The following is an 18711-nucleotide window of genomic DNA, read 5'->3' on the forward strand; positions in this document are numbered from 1 at the left end:
TCGTAAAACTAAACACACTTTCGAGTTTACACTAATTTAACAAATCTTTTATGGTTACACTTTAATTCACTACAAAGACACTTCAATTCACAAAAAAGGCTTGATGCTGATTTTATTACACAGTGCTGCCACTATAAACTATAAACAATTTTCATTTTCATTAATGAGCTAAAATTATTCTTTTTAATAAACTTGATTTCTGATTTTCTTTATACTTGGCATCATTGCTCGCGTGCCCTGCAAATATTTTTTCTTTTCACAATGTGCGGGTGGCAACTTCAAAATCAGCCAATCAGAAACTGGTCCATTTTGGAACAAAAGCAGCCCCCCCCAGTTGTCAGGTCTTGTCTTAGGTGTCACCACACTTGAAATGACACCGATTGATGGCACAGCAAGTTGGGCTATATTGCCAGTTAATTTTCGTTTCTTTTCACTGGACTACAAGTGAAAATCTCGATGCGTGACAATGTGGAGTCGCAAAAGTACGGGTGAAAATCTTTTCTCGTGAAATACTCAAATTTTCACCGTGTTTACTCGTTGAGGGTTCCACCGGAGTTGGCACAGTTCAATGGCTGTAAAAACCACCAGCTACCGTTAACATCGTGGGTGTGGGTTTGCGAGGGCTACAAAACGGGCATATTTGACAGATTAATTTAAATCAAAATCATAATTCATTCTGCTTTGTAGTAAAGAATTGTAACCAAAAAAAAATTCTCACGAATGTTCAAACTACTTACACTTGAAGGACTCACTGTTCACCATTTTCAAAATTGAATTTTTCACACCGGGAATACACGTACATTATTTGATGTTTGGTCAATTCACGTAAACGAACTGATGATACTCTATACATTTTAGGGGATGTTCGCATAACATTCATTTTCGTCACGTATAATATTCAATATGACATTAGGAACCTTTTTACGTGATTTTTCAAGTGATTCGAATGTGAATTTTTATTTGTGTGTCAAGATAATGAGCACACTTACTTGTGATTCTTAAGAATTGAATTAAAAGTCGCACTGTTTCGTAAAAACCATACCTACCCAAAATCGAATACAACGGGTATTACAACATTTTGGGTAAATATGCTTCTCGAAAAATTTGAGTAGATGTTACTCGCTTTTGTTGACATTTGTAAATAAGTATAAAGTACCAAAGACATTGGAAATCTATTCATGCTTCACAGTGTATTTTTATTTTTAAATGTAAACAAGCATTTTAATGTATTTTACTTACCAACTAGAGCCTGATACGGCTCGCTATCTAAAACACTTTATTTTTTCCATCCTGAATTTTTGTAAAATTTTTACTACTCATTCGGGTCGGGTACAGGTACGGGTAATTTTTAATCGGGTACGGGTCGGGCACGGGTAAATTTTTTTTATTTTTTATCGGGTACGGGTCGGGTACGGGTAATTTTTTTTTATTTTTGTTCGGGTACGGGTCGGGTACGGGTAATTTTTTTAATTTTTAATCGGGTACGGGTCGGGTACGGGTAAATTTTTTTGCTGATCACTCGGGTACGGGTCGGGTTCGGGTATAAGAATTTCTATACCCGACCATCTCTAGTGCTGAGCAGGAGAGTGCAAAGGCACATTGAAGAAGAAGAGTGCAAGGCTCACAGAAGCAGGAGAGTGCAAAGGCACACCGGTGCGAAGGCACTTCGGTGCAGAAGCATATCGGTGCGGAGCACAAGGAAGAAGGAGACAAGACAACTCGGTCTTTCCACTGCCATACAACACGCAGGTATACACCGGTGACCTGCGCTGGTTGCAGCTGGCGAAGACAAAAGTAAATCGGAAATCGAGTGGTGCTGGATGTCAGGTAGCAGTAGCATCACATCCAACAATCAGCATCCAACAAGAACATCTAGAGCAACGAGGATCTACACGGCAGTGCAACGGAGATAGACAACAATTTCAAGGTAGAAGTTTTTTCTTTTCCTTTTGATTGAGTACTGTGTAGTGTTGGTTTCATTTTTTACTTTAAAGTTTGATTAAAAATTTTAATGTTATGGATGAATCCATGGACGTAAATCCTAGCATGAATCCTATACCCCCACGAACGAAAAAATATCAGGAGAGCTCTTCTGGGCCTTGGGTAGTCTTTTTTAGACGTATATCAAAGCCATTAAACATTTACCAAATTTCTAAAGGTTTGAAATCACGATTCTCTTCAATCAAAGAGATCATAAAAGTAAATAACGATAAAATTCGTGTTGTGGTAAATAATTTGAAACACGCGAATGATATTGTCTCTTCGGAACATTTCAATAAAGAGTATAAAGTTTACATACCCTCCAAAGATGTCGAAATTGACGGTGTTGTTACCGAAGCGAGTCTTTCGGTAGATGATTTACTCAAGCATGGTGTTGGTCGTTTCAAGAACTCTATGCTTGAGGGTGTGAAAATACTGGAGTGCAAACAACTGTACTCAGTAGTTTATGAAGAGGGAAAAAAAGTTTATCGCCCATCAGACTCGTTTCGAGTGACATTTGCCGGATCTGCGTTGCCGTCCCATGTCTATGTCGATAAAATTCGCCTCCCTGTTCGGCTTTTTGTTCCAAATGTAATGAATTGTACGAACTGCAAAAAATTCGGACACACAGCTACTTACTGTAGCAATAAACCAAAATGTATTAAGTGTGAAGGACCTCATAAAGATAATGATTGCAACAAGGAAATTGAAAAATGTATTTATTGTGGGGAAAGTCCTCATGAGGATATTTCAGTATGCACTGCATTTAAAGTGCACAAAGACAAAATTAAGCTTTCTTTAAAAGCACGGTCTAAGCGCACATATGCAGAAATGCTTAAAACGGTCATTGATGTCCCCCCTTTGGAAACCGAAAACGGGTTTTCAAATCTAGAGGAAACAGAGGACTCTGACTCTGACGAAAATAGTGAAGGTAATTCGTTTATCACTACCCAAGGGTCAGTTAAGAGAAAGAAGTCTTCTTCCAAATTACCAAAAAAGACACCTAAAGTTTCATCTTCAAAAAAAGATCCCCGTGTTAAACAAAAAAAGTCAAAATCAAAGACTGTGCCTCCTGGTTTGTCAAATTCACAAACCAATCCAGGATCTAGCACAGAAAAAGATAATAATCCAGTGGGCTCCATTTCACAGCCACCAACAGGATTACTGAAGTTTTCGGAAATTGTTGAATGGATTTTCTCAGCATTCAATATATCTGAACCCTTAAAGACCCTCATAATGGCATTCCTTCCAATAGCTAGAAATTTTTTGAAGCAGTTATCAGCTCAATGGCCAATTGTCTCAGGTTTTGTATCTTTTGATGGATAATTTATCACCCGCCGCAAATGATACAATCACTGTCCTGCAGTGGAATTGTCGAAGCATCATGCCAAAACTTGATTCATTTAAAATTTTATTGCATAGTCAAAAATGTGATGTATTTGCTTTATGCGAAACATGGCTTACTTCAAACATAGCTTTAAATTTTAATGATTCTAACATTATACGTCTCGATAGAGACTCTCCGTATGGTGGAGTGCTTTTGGGAATTAAGAAATGCTGTTCCTTTGATAGATTAAACATCCCTTCAACTTCTAGTATAGAAGTTGTTGCTTACCAAATTAACATTAAAGGCAAAGATATTTGCATAGCTTCGGTTTATATTCCTCCAAAAGCACAAGTTGGACAGCGACAGCTTAATGAAATGGTTGAAGCCCTTCCTGCTCCACGATTGATTCTGGGGGATTTAAATTCGCACGGAATGATGTGGGGTTCCGTTTACAATGATAGCAGATCATCTTTAATACAAAACATTTGTGACAATTTTAGCATGACGGTATTAAATATGGGTAGCATGACACAGATCCCAAGACCTCCTGCACGCCCAAGTGCATTAGATCTATCTCTTTGCTCAACATCAATTCGACTAGATTGCACCTGGAAAATATTGCCTGATTTACACGGTAGCGATCATTTACCAATCATCATCTCAATTAGCTGTAACAAATGTATTGCTAATTCAGCTAGTATTCCATATGATTTGACAAAAAATATCGACTGGATTAAATACCAAAGTAGAATCTCTAGTATTTTGAATTCAATGGAAGAGCTCCCTCCACTTGAAGAATATGACTTCCTCGTTTGTTCGATTCTGGAGGCCGCAGAACAATCCCAAACTAATCGCTTTCCTGGGCCAACGACTAACAGAAGGCCTCCCAACCCCTGGTGGGACAAAGAGTGCTCAGAGGCTAAACTCGCAAAACAAAATGCTTGCAAGACGTTTCTAAAACGGGGAGGAGGAACTCCTCAGAATTTTGAAAAACTTATGGTTTTAGAAACCAAGTACAAGAGCATACTTCGAGCCAAAAAATGTAGCTATTGGAGACATTTTGTCGAAGGTTTGTCAAGAGAAACCTCAATGAGCACTCTTTGGAATACGGCCAGACGAATGAGGAATCGTAACGTGGGCAATGAGAGTGATGAATACTCGAACCGATGGATATTTGACTTTGCTAGGAAAGTTTGCCCAGATTCTGTTCCTACGCAGAGCATTATACGGGAATCTCCTCCAAATAATGGTTTTATTAATAACCCATTTTCAATGATGGAATTTTCTATAGCACTCTTGTCTTGTAACAATAACGCCCCTGGGTTGGACAGAATTAAATTCAACTTGGTGAAGAATCTGCCCGACCTCGCAAAAAGACGTTTGTTGGAATTGTTCAACAAGTTTTTTGAGCAAAATATTGTTCCACCTGACTGGAGACAAGTGAAAGTTATCGCCATTCGAAAGCCGGGGAAACCAGCTTCCAATCACAACTCATATAGACCCATTGCGATGTTGTCCTGCATCAGAAAATTGTTCGAAAAAATTATTCTACGACGTCTCGACACTTGGGTCGAGACGAACGGTTTGTTGTCAGATACTCAGTTTGGCTTCCGTAGAAATAAAGGGACGAATGATTGCCTTGCATTACTTTCGTCTGACATCCAAATTGCCTTCGCTCAAAAGCAACAAATGGCATCTGTATTTTTAGACATTAAAGGAGCATTTGATTCAGTTTCCATTGATGTTCTTTCAGACAAGCTCCACCAACATGGACTTCCAGCGGTTATAAATAATTATTTGCACAACCTTTTGTCAGAGAAACGCATGCATTTTTCACATGGCGATTTGGCAACATTCAGAATTAGCTACATGGGTCTCCCGCAAGGCTCATGCCTCAGTCCGCTCCTCTATAATTTTTACGTGAATGACATTGACAGCTGTCTAGTAACCCCATGTACACTAAGACAATTGGCAGATGATGGCGTGGTTTCAGTTACTGGGCCCAAAGCTATTGATCTGCATAAACCATTGCAAGATACCTTAGATAACTTGTCCGTTTGGGCTGTTCATCTTGGTATCGAATTCTCTGCGGAGAAAACAGAGTTAGTCGTCTTTTCAAGAAAGCATGATCCCGCGCAGCTTCAGCTCCATATGATGGGAAGAATGATCCAACAGGTTTTAACTTTTAAATACCTCGGGGTGTGGTTCGATTCCAAATGCACGTGGGGAGGACACATTAGGTATCTGATAACGAAATGCCAACAAAGAGTAAATTTTCTTCGAACAATAACAGGATCTTGGTGGGGTTCTCATCCGCAAGATCTAATAAAATTGTATCAAACAACGATACTTTCAGTGATGGAATATGGATGCGTTTGTTTTCGTTCCGCTGCAAACTCTCATATTATCAAACTTGAGCGAATTCAGTACCGTTGTTTGCGAATTGCCTTAGGCTGCATGCATTCGACACATACAATGAGTCTTGAAGTTCTGGTGGGAGTTCTTCCATTAAAAGATCGATTTTGGGAGCTTTCATCACGCCTGCTAATAAGATGTGAGGTGCTGAATCCCATGGTAATTAATAATTTCGAACGACTAGTCGAGCTTCGATCTCAAACAAAATTTATGACAGTATATTTTAACCATATGTCACAGGAAATCAACCCTTCAAGATATATTCCTATCCGTGTCAGCATCCTAAGTGCCCCTGACTCAACTTTATTTTTCGATACATCCATGCAGCGAGAAGTGCGTGGAATCCCGGATCATCTACGCTCGACGGAAATCCCAAAAATATTTTCAAGTAAGTTCAGGCATATTGACTCTGAGAAAATGTTTTATACGGACGGATCGCGAATTGAAGAAGCGACAGGGTTTGGTATGTTCAACAATAATGTTTCGGCCTCATTTAGGCTTCAAGAACCTGCATCTGTTTATATAGCAGAGCTAGCAGCAGTTCATTATAGATTGAGTGTAATCGTCACATTATCTCCAACCCATTATTTCCTCTTCACAGATAGTCTGAGTGCAATTGAAGCCATTCGCTCAAACGCTGCTGGCAAAAATGAACCGTTTTTCCTGGGCAAAATAAAACAGTGCCTGAACGACATATTGAACAATAATTATCTAATCACTATAGTCTGGGTCCCGGCTCATTGCTCCATTCCTGGCAATGAAAGAGCCGATATTTTAGCCAAACGTGGTGCTATTGAGGGTGAAATTTATGAGCGACCGATTGCTTTCAACGAACTCTATAGCTCGTCTCGCCAAAGAACACTTGCCAGCTGGCAAGCATCTTGGGATAGAGATGATCTGGGTCGGTGGATGCACTCAATTATTCCGAAAATATCGACAAAGGCATGGTTCAGGGGACTGGATGTGAGTAGGGATTTCATTCGTGTGATGTCCAGACTCATGTCCAATCACTACACGTTAGATGCACATCTCCTTCGAATTGGGCTCTCCGAGACTAATCATTGTGCTTGCGGAGAAGGTTATCGGGATATTGATCATGTCGTTTGGACATGCGTGGAGTATCGTGATGTCAGATCTCAACTAATAAATTCTTTGCGTACCCAAGGTAGACTATCCAATATCCCAGTTCGAGACATTCTTGCTTGTCGTGACCTTTCATACATGAAACTTATTTATCATTTCATAAAGAAAATTGAAGTTTCAATTTAATAAAGGCCCCTTTTAAGACTTAGTTCTGATCCCAGCTGCGTCCATGAGTTCAACCAATAGCTAAATTAGAATAAAAATTATGTAATGATACAAACAAACTCGAAACAGTTTATGAAATTATCAACAAAATGTCTGAAAATAACAGCTTATTTTATAATTTATAGAAGTTAGTCGTTTGGTTCAAATAATATTTCCGAGTAGATTTCATAATTAATGATGAGTTACCTAAGATGATATTTAAGCTATAAGAGAATATGTTTTAATAAATTCAAAACGTTGTGACTATGTTAGAATTAAATTAGGATAAGAATATTATGTAAAAGTGATGCTACGGCGAAGAAAAACTTATGTAAACTGCCTTAAGAAATAAACGTATTTATGGAAAAAAAAAATAAAATGTTCGATAAATATTTGGCAATTTAGAAGTACAGAACAAGTTCCAAATGAGTAGTATGAATGGAACTAGCTGAACAATCTATTCCAGAAACTGCTTAGAGGTTCACTCAATCGCATCGTGTGAACTTTCAAGAGTGTTATTAAAAAAAAAGGTAATTATAATGTTATACCTGAACCTTGTAGCCTGCCTGAGCCAACTCGTTTCTTTGATTCGAACATTTAGTAACTTGAGAATTCGCACTAAAACCAGAGCAATTTCAAATAAATTGTGACTTTTCACATGAACTCAAACGTAAGTCATCAGATTCACGTTCTCTCGATCGAGTTCAAGCGTGAATCCGTTCGAATCGTGTCCTCTCGCACGAATCTGAACAAAAATTAATTTCCATTCGTGTCCTCTCGCACGAATCCCAACATAAATCCATTTCCATTCGTGTCCTCTCGCACGAAACATAAATCCACACAATTCGTGTCCTCTCGCACGAATCCCAACATAAATCCATTTCCATTCGTGTACTCTCGCACGAAACATAAATCCACACAAATCGTGTCCTCTCGCACGAATCCCAACATAAATCCATTTCCATTCGTGTCCTCTCGCACGAAACATAAATCCACAGGAATCGTGTCCTCTCGCACGAATCCCAACACAAATTCATATCCTAATAAATCTATTCGATTTGTATCATCTCGCTCGAATTCTATTTGGTTGAAGCGTGTCCTTTCGCACGAATTGAATTTATGTTTCATGATTTGTGTTCTATCGCACAGTCATGTTTTTTGTTTTTTTTTCTAGCACAAACCGAAATAATAAGTCGGCAACAACATTACACTTGCTGTTAGAAAGAAGTTCCAAAGCGAGAATATGTTTTATCAAATAATTTTCGAATACCTACAAAATAACGGGAGCTGCTGCGCCATTGTCGTATCCTTTGCGATTCGGGTCAATTTCACAAGACATCTTTCTCCGGCAACTGTTCTTGAATCACTACTCGATTTTTATTTTCCATAATTCTAATATCTCTGTCATTGTTTTTAAATATAGCTTACTTCGATTCTCTTATGTCGTTTTCGTTTTCAAATTGCACTACACCGGTGTAGCGAAAGCTCCACCTAAACCGTTCGTTTTTACCAATTGCACTACACCAGTGCTACACTTTTTCTGCACCGATACCATCGGTGTAGCACTCATCAAAAGTTTGGTGTAGCTCTGTGCAATGGAATCGTGTATTGTAGTCAATGGTTACTGTTTATGTTTTCGTCATTTTTGTTCGTTTATTCATGCCTCAGTGTAGCACTGCACCGGTGTAGTGCAAATTAAAAACGAAAACGCCATTAGTCGAACGTAATAAAGCTATCAAGTTTACTCCATCGTAAGAATACTTAGCATTTCACATTCATTCTTATAAATTTTATAACCCTTCTGATATACACTACACTCACCAAAATCATCAAATGAACATCATTTGACAGCAAAAGGTGGCTTGTTTTTTTACCGTCACTAAATTAACTCAATTAATTTCACAATTCAGCAGTACTGTTCCATGCTCGCAAGGCAACAGACCGACATAATGCAAAGTACTTGGAAAACTGTCATGGGTGAACGCTTCTTCAACGCTAAATTCCATATTACGTTTTGAGATAAGATTATACCATAAATAAACATATTCGTTATACTATATGCAACACTAGTCGGTCCCTTTGTTTAGTTTATATTTCGTGTTCATTCTTGTTAATTGTCAGGAAAGGAAAAGACGAAAACAATACCGAAGATAACGTCACGAATCCAAAAGTTCAAACAGAATACAGTGACAGCATTCGAATCTATTTGAGAACTTGAGAAGCTTCAACAGTATTGTATCAATGGCATCTCATTCTAACAACAAATCAAGGTCAGCCATGTTCTCCTAATATGGAACTTACTCAGAGTAGTTTCTTCAAACAAACAATGTTGATGGAGCCAATTTCCCTTAGGGGCTGTCCATAAAAGACGTCACGCCGCAAGGGGGAGGGGGGTGTTTCATAAAACGTGACCTTTTGTGACAGGGGGGAGGGGGAGAGGTTTTTGGAATGTGACGTCCAATATTTTCAATGAGCGCATTTTAGAAATACCTAATTATATTACTGCTTTGCCCTATTTCATGAAAAAATCTCCACAATTGACGTTTACATTCTATAGGAAAACGTGTATTTGTTGATGTAAAAGCTACTTCTTGTAAATTCGGAAATGAGTGATGCAGGAAATCATTTCTGTTGTGATCAGCAAAAGTGCACGGAGGAGCGAGTAAATTAGTGAAATTAATAAATAAGATCAGTACCGATATTGATCGATGTGATTTAAAATTCACTGATCAACTGATCTTGAAAAGATTCTCCGGCAGTGATCTCGTTTTGATGAGGTTTTGGTCTTTATTTTCTCAGCCCTGTATGCTACACTAAGGAAATATTATTCTTTACCTAAAACAATAATAAATCTGTGTACCCCTAGGAGGAATAAAACAGATGATTTAAATGTTTCATCAATTCCAACCAAATACTTTTGTTAATTTATATAATTGATATTAATCAATTAATTCCGATGATTTTGTAGTTTAAGGGATACTTTTTAATCTAATGACAGCATGTAATAAATCGATTTTTCCCTCGTATTTGTATGGCTTTTCATACATATTGAGATTGTATTGAGATGAATTTTATTTATTTTGAATTCGTGACATGTGACATAGGGGGGGTGGGAGGTCTTTGCTTCTGTGACAATTTGTGACAAAGGGGGGGTGGGGAGTCAAAAATCGTCAAAAAAAGCGTGACGTCTTTTATGGACAGCCCCTTATTCTGAATAACGTCGTATCGGTTTTTCCCTCGTATTTCATTTGTATTCCCCATAACGCTAGCAAAATCAAAGGTAGCTATGATCCGATCGAACCACATTCGATCGAATAATCAATACGTCGTTATTAAGAATAAGGGCGAATATAAGAATCAGGATCGAAACTGATTCGAGTTTTAGTTCAATAGCTTTGAAACTAGGTTGCCTTCAAACATGCGGTTTGACAGCAGTGAAGATGAAAACTAGGTTAGGAAAGCATCTACTTTCAAACCATTCCAGGGTTATTGTATCAATAGTAGAGTCGCCAGGTTATTTTATAGATCACTCAACTTTCAGTTAACGAATTGTGATAGAACCGAATACAATATCCTCGCTTTGGCTCTAAAGAGCAATACATAAGTTTTACAATTGTGCATTACTGTCGTGTTATACACGCGAAAATTAAAAATGAATGCACCTATTTCCATTTCACGCTTAGGGCATATTCAGGAGTGTTCTAGTTCTAGATGCATAATTTATGTCAGTTTTAAAATTTAAATCTAGAAATTATAACAAAATAAACTGGCAGCCCCAGCAGTGTTTTATCTGTGTTTCAAATATAGAAAAAAAGAACGGCAATGTATACCAGTTTTAAATTTGACAGTAGAACTGGTCGAATAAATAAAACTAAAACGGATTGCTGAGGATACGTTTGTTTCAGTTTCATTTACATTATAGACCACCCATATGAATCTTGCAGCTGCTGAATTTGCTCTTAGAGTCAATAAATCAAACAGAGACAGCAGATCTCACACTAACTTATGATTTGAGTATATGAGATGACTACTGGAGCTGAGATGAATCGGGGCACCGTCACCTTATTTTCAAATGCACAGTTCGGATCACGAAATAACAGCCAACGTTTTATAAAACATCTGCATTTATCTGTATATAACAAAAATAACTAACATATCAAAATTTGTATTACAATTGCACGGCAATTTATCAAAAAAAACATAAAACTAACTTCTAAAAAATGCATTTACGGTCCCTATAACTCCTATATACTTTCACTTGGCGAAACGTGTAGGTGACAAAATTTCCTTGATCCCTTGATGCCAAAATTCTCTGGTACGTAGTATTCGATTACTAGTGAACTCCACTCGACTAAGCAATTCATCGTTCTAAGAGAAATGTTTTCATTTGGCAGTTGGAAAAACTAATTTTCTTTCAACATTCATCACAAACCTGTTTACAGTTCGGATCACTGCTCGATCGCATCAGCTTGTACGCTTCCGATGGGTAGAAAGTTTGATGAAACGATGTGCTGATATTCCTGAAAATGGAACCGAACAGAAATGAAAGGCAGATTGTGAACCGGGAAACCGTTTTTATTATGATATGATGAGCCTTTGCAATATTCACCTAAGGTTTCCACTATTGGCTTGTTGGAAATCTTCCAACTTGCGATTCAGAATCAACGAGTCCCGATGGTAGTCGTATAACTTTTCAGTTAATTTGATGCGATCTTCTCTGAGGTGGACGATTGCTTGTTTCTGTTCCGAAATTTTCTCCACGTAAGCTCGCTCTCGCCGACGCGTTTCTTCGGCACATTTCTGTGCCAGCTCAACCGTTCCGATTGTCTGTCGTTTGAAATCTACTAACTTTTTGTAGTTGTCCAGATGACTGCGCGCCACTTGATTCTGTTTGGAAAGGTCCTCGTTGAAATTCTTTAGATGTTGATAAGCTTGATAGATTTTCCGATAGTTTTCTTCTACTTCCTACGAATAACGAAATATTGTAGATGTTATACATTGCAATTGATTTATTGTTCGTCAAACCGTCAAACGTCCAGTTTTGATAGATACTTCATCTTTCAGTTGTTTCAGAACTTCGCAAAGTGCACTCTCTTTACCCGCAGTACATGCAAGTTTACTACTCAACTCTGCAACATCTTGCTTCAGTGTATCTCTCTAGAATCATATCCGGTGAAATTTTCTGATTAATCATTCCAAACGAGCAAACTTACTTCTTTTTCCATGCTGTCGTACTTCCCTCGCATCGAATCAATCTCCTCGCGCTGCCAGACAATTTGATTTTCGCATTGCTGAAGTTGATTGGCTTGATCCTGCGAGCTTCTGCGAAGGTTATTCAATTCATCAGCCAATTTCTTCTCCCGCAACGTTGAATCTTCGCGGAATTTCTCCAGCAGTTGTGATAGACTGTAAAATCAAACAGGAATGATTCGTGAGAGTTTTGGAATTATACAATACCGAATACGACAAGTACTTGGCATTTTTCGTTTCCATGCTTTGTGCAACTTCGGCCTTTGAGGTCAACCGTTGACTGATGTCCCGCAAGCTTTGCTGTAGTCTTTCTATCAGTTCCTCTTTGTGAAATAGACTCTGTTCCAAGTTTGAATTTTTGCCTTTAAGCTTGCCAATCTGGAAATTATTCAAACATTATACATGGATGCTCGGTACAAGCGAGTTCATTGTACTACAATTTCAATTAAGATGTCAGAAAGTTTTATCTGTTATTGAAACTCATATTTCTTTTTCATATTAATATTTTTCGCAGGGGTGAAATCTAAGTATACACATACGCAGATAATGAGTTAAGTAGTCTATTACACCCTTTCTGGAACTCTTAAAGTTCATCAGCTAATATTGAAGTGATTGGGTGGTCAAATAAAAAAACTACACTATCGTCAGTTTTAATAACGTGCGTGGAACCAACAGAGCCAACAAATCAAATTCAAATACTAAAATGAGAATGTTGTAATCAATGTTCTAGCCATATCTCTTCACCTGGGTGAATAAATCCGTCGTTTGTTCCGTCAATCGAATCCGGTCCTCGACATATTGATTCTCCAGTTTTTTCATCTCTATAGTCTTCTGTTTCAGAGCATCCACCGCTTTGGTCGCTTCCAGAGTTTTCTGTACAACCTGCTTCTGCAACGAATGTGACACCGGTGTTTTCGACTGTAACGGACACAACATAAAAATATGTTCGATCCCCACTTTAATTACGGAAACTTACTCTCTCCTTCTGGCTAGTGTTGAAACCACACTTACACATTCGCCTGTGAAGACTTAGATCACCCAACAACTTTTCCCGTTCAGTATTCAAACTTATAATTTTATTATCTTTCTCACAACACGATGATTTGAGATTACCCAATTCCTGATTTAAATTATCGTACTATTTTGCCCAACCCGAAATAGAAAGCAAAATTGACGATCATTTCTTAGAAATTTTCCAAAAACTATACTGAGACCGTTACCTGAAACTTGAACGTGCTAAGCTCCTGTTGCAATTGTTCGTTGTTAACTTCGTACGACTGGATAGCTTTCCGCAGGATTTCATTGTGATTTTCCAGCTCCAAAATTGTGTTCTGCAGTGTATTGGATTGACTTAGCAGCTGTTCATGCTGAATGTTCTGAAAAAATCAATTAAATTATTTCGCTTGCACGTGACACTGGTTCAATGCTTACCGCCTCATCACAATTCACCAATTGTATGCTCAGTGATTCAATTTCATCCCGCATCCGCTGCAACTCTTGCTGATGTTCCATTTCCTGCATATGGGAAGTGAATGTCTGTATCATCGGATCAATATTGTTGATCGTCGCATTCAGAGATCGTGTTCATTCTTACCAATTCCGCGCACTTTTGCCTGAAGTAGCTCAGATAGTCCTGATCACGCTGTCTGGATGAAATCTCTTTCTGGCAGTCCGTTATCTGGGCCTTCAGGTTGTTCATTTCATTCTTGATTTGTACCAGATGTCGCTGTTTCTGTTCTTCTAGCTGTAAAAGTAACGACAAAAATACGTTGAAACATTCTGCAATGCAGACACACATGTGGCGACTTGCCGTCTAGAGGTGTGCAAAACAGCTCATTTTGGTGAACAGCTCCGAACCGATCAGCTCACCAAAGTGAATCGATTCGATGTATCAGCTCATCAGCTCTTTTAGTTTAAACTTAAGGTTCATTTTGTGCACCGTTTTTCTTATGCCGGTTTTCTTTCATATGCATGATCGAAATTGAATCATTGATTTGCAATGATGCAATGAATGCAATGCGAATTAACTTATCTTTAATTGATGTCGACTAAATTGAATCTCTTAAAGAGCCGAAGATCCGATCAGCTCGTAGCGTGTTCCCTTCGTCATAATGCAGTGAACTGGGTAGCAAATGAGTGAGCTGGTGAGCTGCTGTTCTTTTGAAAAGAGCTGTGAGCTGTCAGCTCACTTCAATGATTCGATTCACTGGAACAGCTCAGGAGCGAATTGCCCATCTCTATTGCCGTCATCACTCAGTAGGAAAAATTTAATGCTCGTATGGAATCCCGTGGAAAAAGTTTTTCTTTGCATGATGAAAGTAGTTATAATTCAATTAAATTGCTAGTGTCGAACGGGAGGCAAAGTTTATCCCTTTAGAATTCTCCCAATCGAAAGAAACACAAGAACTAAGGAAAAACGGAAGGAACAATGTTTTGATTGTTTTTTGATTGTTTTACTTGTTGGATTGGAGAGTCCAACTCCACTTGTTATACGATAGTAGGTATGCTATGGTATGAAGTGTTGCGAGCTACTACAAATAGTCTAATTTAGAGAAAAACAATGCTTTGTTTTTCAATTCCAGAAATGGTACTGTTTCATAAATTTATGAGCTATTACGATGTCAATTAAAAACAAAAAATAAAGAGAATTCGTTCTCATTTCTTAACAACTTTCAGGAAAGATGATCATCCGAAAATAACTGGTAGAAGCCCATAAACCACGTAGACCGTAGACGTAGGTACTTTTTAACTACAGACAGTCGGATCGAAGATAAAATTTTGATGCCCTTGTGTTCATGATGCAGCTAAACACCAACACCAATAAATGCCAAGTGACTGAAAACTGTAACCTGCATCATTCAACAGCGATTTGCTTCGAGCGCCTCATGCACCGATCCATTGGTAATGTTTTGCATCAGAAGCATCGCTAAAATAAAAAAAAAACTCAGATCTTCTAAGATCTAGAAATCTATCCCAAAGAACTATTTGATATTTTCTTCCATTGAAATACTGATTTTAGTATTAAAACAATTCACACTGTGTGCAGTTCAGTGGCCAGTCAATTTGGTAGCTCTCGTTCGCCCCGCCTTATTACCTGTAAATGTGTAATGGCGCAGGATTTAAAGGGAGTATTTTTATTCAGTTAGAGTCTGTATCGATTTAATATGCACCTTATGCAATTCAGCGACCGGCAATGTTATTGCATTGCGTGCACCAGATATTATTGTTTTCAACAATATTCAACAACAAAAGCATTGCATTCACGAGAAAGACACTCAAATTAGTTTAATATCAAATTTATTCAACAGCCCTTCTAAGAACCGTACGATCGATTCCTAGTGTCAAAGTTAATGTAATTAGCACCGTGAGCAGTTCCTGCTGCGGCCGGAGTTTTCTACTCTCTTTTCGTCCGTCCCTTCCACCTCTTTGTGCGGGGTTGGGAATCGCACCTAAGTTAGCTGCGTGATAGGCATCGACTTACCCATCACGCTATACTCGTCTACATACTTGTCCGGTTCAATACCGGTACGAAACGGTGCCGAAAAGTGTGAATACATGCATTGAAACGTGTGAGAGTATTGAATAAGGTGAAGGCGCCGTGCTATCACTGAATAGGATAGGAAAGATATGAATAGGCAAGATATATCGGAACACAGTCCTGTCTTGGACTTGAAATTTTTTTTACTGATTACTGCTAAAGGCGGCGGTTTTGAACTTGAGCTTGAGTGACCACCCCTGATTGCTACTCCGTTACTGATCGGGATTAGCTGGAATTGTACACAGAATTCCTAGATGATCGGATCTGGGACTGGTAAATCATGCTTCAATGTACATCTTCTGGTAACCCTAGAGTTCTATGATCAGTACCGGTTCCGGCTAGACACGAACGTAGATTGACTAAGGGGCTGTCTATAAAAGACGTCACGCTTTTTTTGACGATTTTTGACTCCCCATCCCCCCTTTGTCACAAATTGTCACAGAAGCAAAGATCCCCCACCCCCCCTATGTCACATGTCACGAATCCAAAATAAATAAAATTCATCTCAATACATTCTCAATATGTATGATAAACCATACAAATATGAGAGAAAAATCGATTTATTACATGCTATCATTAGATTAAAAAATATCCCTAAAACTACAAAATCATCGGAATTATTTTATTAATATCAATTATATAAATTAACAAAAGTATTTGGTTGGAATTGATGAAACCTTTAAATCATCTGTTTTATTCCTCCTAGGGGTACACAGATATATTATTGTTTTAGGTAAAGAATAATATTTCCTTAGTGCAGCATACAGGGCTGAGAAAATAAAGACCAAAACCTCATCAAAACGAGATCACTGCCGGAGAATCTTTCCATGATCAGTTGATCAGTGAATTTTAAATCACATCGATCAATATCGGTACTGATCTTTCGTCACACAGTGGGTAGTGAACTTGGACTAAAATGATTCTTGATTTATGTAAGTTCAATCATTGGGTGATTTGATAAGCTTTGATGTTGGTGGAGGAAAATCACATATGATCAAGATAAGACATGACATGATTTACGTCTGAAATCGTTTATCTCCCGCTCTTTTTCAAATGGAGTACAATTGAATAAACTGCGTCAGAATAAGATAAGAGAAATTCTTATGAAATACTATTATCAATGCTAGAAAATCAAATTACTGAAAAAATTGTCAGTGCATAACCTAAGTTAAACCGTTTGAAGGCATCTTTTCCCTTTTTACTCATATTAGGCAAAATTTCTTAATTTCGCTAATTTACTCACTCCTCCGTGCACTTTTGCTGATCACAACAGAAATAATTTCCTGCATCACTCATTTCCGAATTTACAAGAAGCTTTTACATCAACAAATACTGGAGATTTTTTCAGGAAATAGGTTAAAGCAGTAATATAATAAGGTATTTCAAAAATGCGCTCATTGAAAATATTGGACGTCACATTCCAAAAGCATAACCCCCCCCCCCCCTCACCAAAGGTCACGTTTTATGAAACATCCCCCTCCCCCTTTCGGCGTGACGTCATTTATGGACAGCCCCTAAGGAATGGGAAAGAATTTTAGTCCAACACTTGTTGTTACTTGAGGCCGTATATACTAATGCGCACTCCAAAAGTGTCACGGTAAAAGGATATTTGTCAGTCTAAATTTCCGTAATCGTAATATTTGTGCGCAACTTAGAATGTTTCGACTTCAAGATGCTTGGATGCACCACAAAACTCACGACTTTGCGCGTGAACGATTCAACAATATCCGATACTGAAGCCCCGGGAAGATTTCATTCACAGTTCTTATTCGTGGAAACTGAAGGAAAATTTTAACTACTATCGCGTAACGAATAAAAACTAAATGAAATTTCCAGTCACAAAATAAACTAGTGAATAGGATTTATACAGAATAGTTGATTCATTGTAGTGACCTTATTTTTAATTATATCAAATCATTTCAAATCACCAACCAAGGTCAAAAATTTCACGCGCGATGATTAATTAGATATATTGGTTGATCTGAGCAGCCGGCTACCGAGAAAAAATATCAATTCATCAAACAAACAAGTATTTTCCTATTAGTTATCCAATATACCGATCTATATTATCTCTGTTAATAACATTGTAGCAATAACGAATCATCGCAATAGTTCAATTTATAATCTTGAAAGACAAGCAGTAACATGGAAAATACAAAATACCAAATGCAACTTTTCTCGGGAGTTAGCCGGGAATTGATAAGAGATCATATTGTCGAAAAATGATGAGAAAATATTTTTGGAAAACACTGTTTGTTGAATGAAGAGAAAATTTAGTAAAAAAAAAGTATTCAGATGTGGAACGTTGAAAAAATGTGATAACTGAAGAAAAAACTTGGAGTAGGTAATCCCGGAGACATAACCGCGAGTTTGACGTAGGACTGCATTCGAGATTCATAACATATTCATAACAATTGATTTGATACCGTTTGACAACTTAAGATTTGTAGTATTGAAAAGGACCATTCGGTTTTAAAAGATTGCGTTTGTATTTTATTCTCTCTGTGACACTTAACGCGCTCCGCAATTGACATGGCGAGCCTCGATGAATTATGCGAACAGCGCTTATCGAATTATCGCGCTTCTTCTTGGCCTTTGTTGCGTCGTATTTTGCCTGCATGTATTCAGACATGTTCAAGCTTTCAGCAATCTCTTACAAAGATAAAACAAAACGATTGGCAACATTTATTTTATATCTTCAAAATAACTGCTTTAAGCTCCGCTTATATACGATTTTCAAAAGTAAAGCATTTGGAAAGTTGCTTCATGAAAGATTTCCGATATGAAACTGTCATAATGTTATTTTGGATTCATTTCTAGTTCTTAAAGGTGCCATATTGTGGAACTTTCTCCCATATTAAACATTGCTCGGTGCATTTTTCTTGAACTCAAAGCAACTGAATGTTGGTTTTAT

General features: G+C 37.9%; 2 protein-coding genes across 7 annotated transcripts in view; both read right to left on the reverse strand.

The window, feature by feature from the left end:
• LOC131430115 (protein spire) overlaps window positions 1-8323 on the reverse strand; it is a 463276-nt gene extending 454953 nt beyond the window's left edge. Inside the window, exon 1 of the mRNA XM_058594819.1 lies at window positions 8284-8323. Coding sequence (XP_058450802.1) covers window positions 8284-8308 — 25 coding nt within the window. The 5' untranslated portion in view covers window positions 8309-8323. The remainder of the gene's footprint in view (window positions 1-8283) is intronic.
• A 2792-nt stretch (window positions 8324-11115) lies between these two features.
• LOC131430116 (uncharacterized) overlaps window positions 11116-18711 on the reverse strand; it is a 43545-nt gene continuing 35949 nt past the window's right edge. For 4 of the 6 annotated variants that reach the window (XM_058594824.1, XM_058594825.1, XM_058594822.1 and 1 more), the window contains 11 exons: window positions 13854-14003; window positions 13691-13795; window positions 13480-13635; window positions 13236-13397; window positions 13004-13177; window positions 12483-12637; window positions 12223-12415; window positions 12035-12166; window positions 11619-11974; window positions 11442-11529; window positions 11116-11377 (listed from right to left, as the gene is read on the reverse strand). In XM_058594824.1, the coding sequence (XP_058450807.1) occupies window positions 11264-11377; window positions 11442-11529; window positions 11619-11974; window positions 12035-12166; window positions 12223-12415; window positions 12483-12637; window positions 13004-13177; window positions 13236-13397; window positions 13480-13635; window positions 13691-13795; window positions 13854-14003 (1785 nt within the window). In that variant the 3' untranslated portion in view covers window positions 11116-11263. Of the gene's footprint in view, window positions 11378-11441; window positions 11530-11618; window positions 11975-12034; window positions 12167-12222; window positions 12416-12482; window positions 12638-13003; window positions 13178-13235; window positions 13398-13479; window positions 13636-13690; window positions 13796-13853; window positions 14004-18711 lie in introns of those variants that run through there. The other 2 variants (XM_058594821.1, XM_058594826.1) reach the window with 2 other exon arrangements.

This window comes from Malaya genurostris, chromosome 2, assembly GCF_030247185.1.
Source record: "Malaya genurostris strain Urasoe2022 chromosome 2, Malgen_1.1, whole genome shotgun sequence".
Taxonomy (NCBI): domain Eukaryota; kingdom Metazoa; phylum Arthropoda; class Insecta; order Diptera; family Culicidae; genus Malaya; species Malaya genurostris.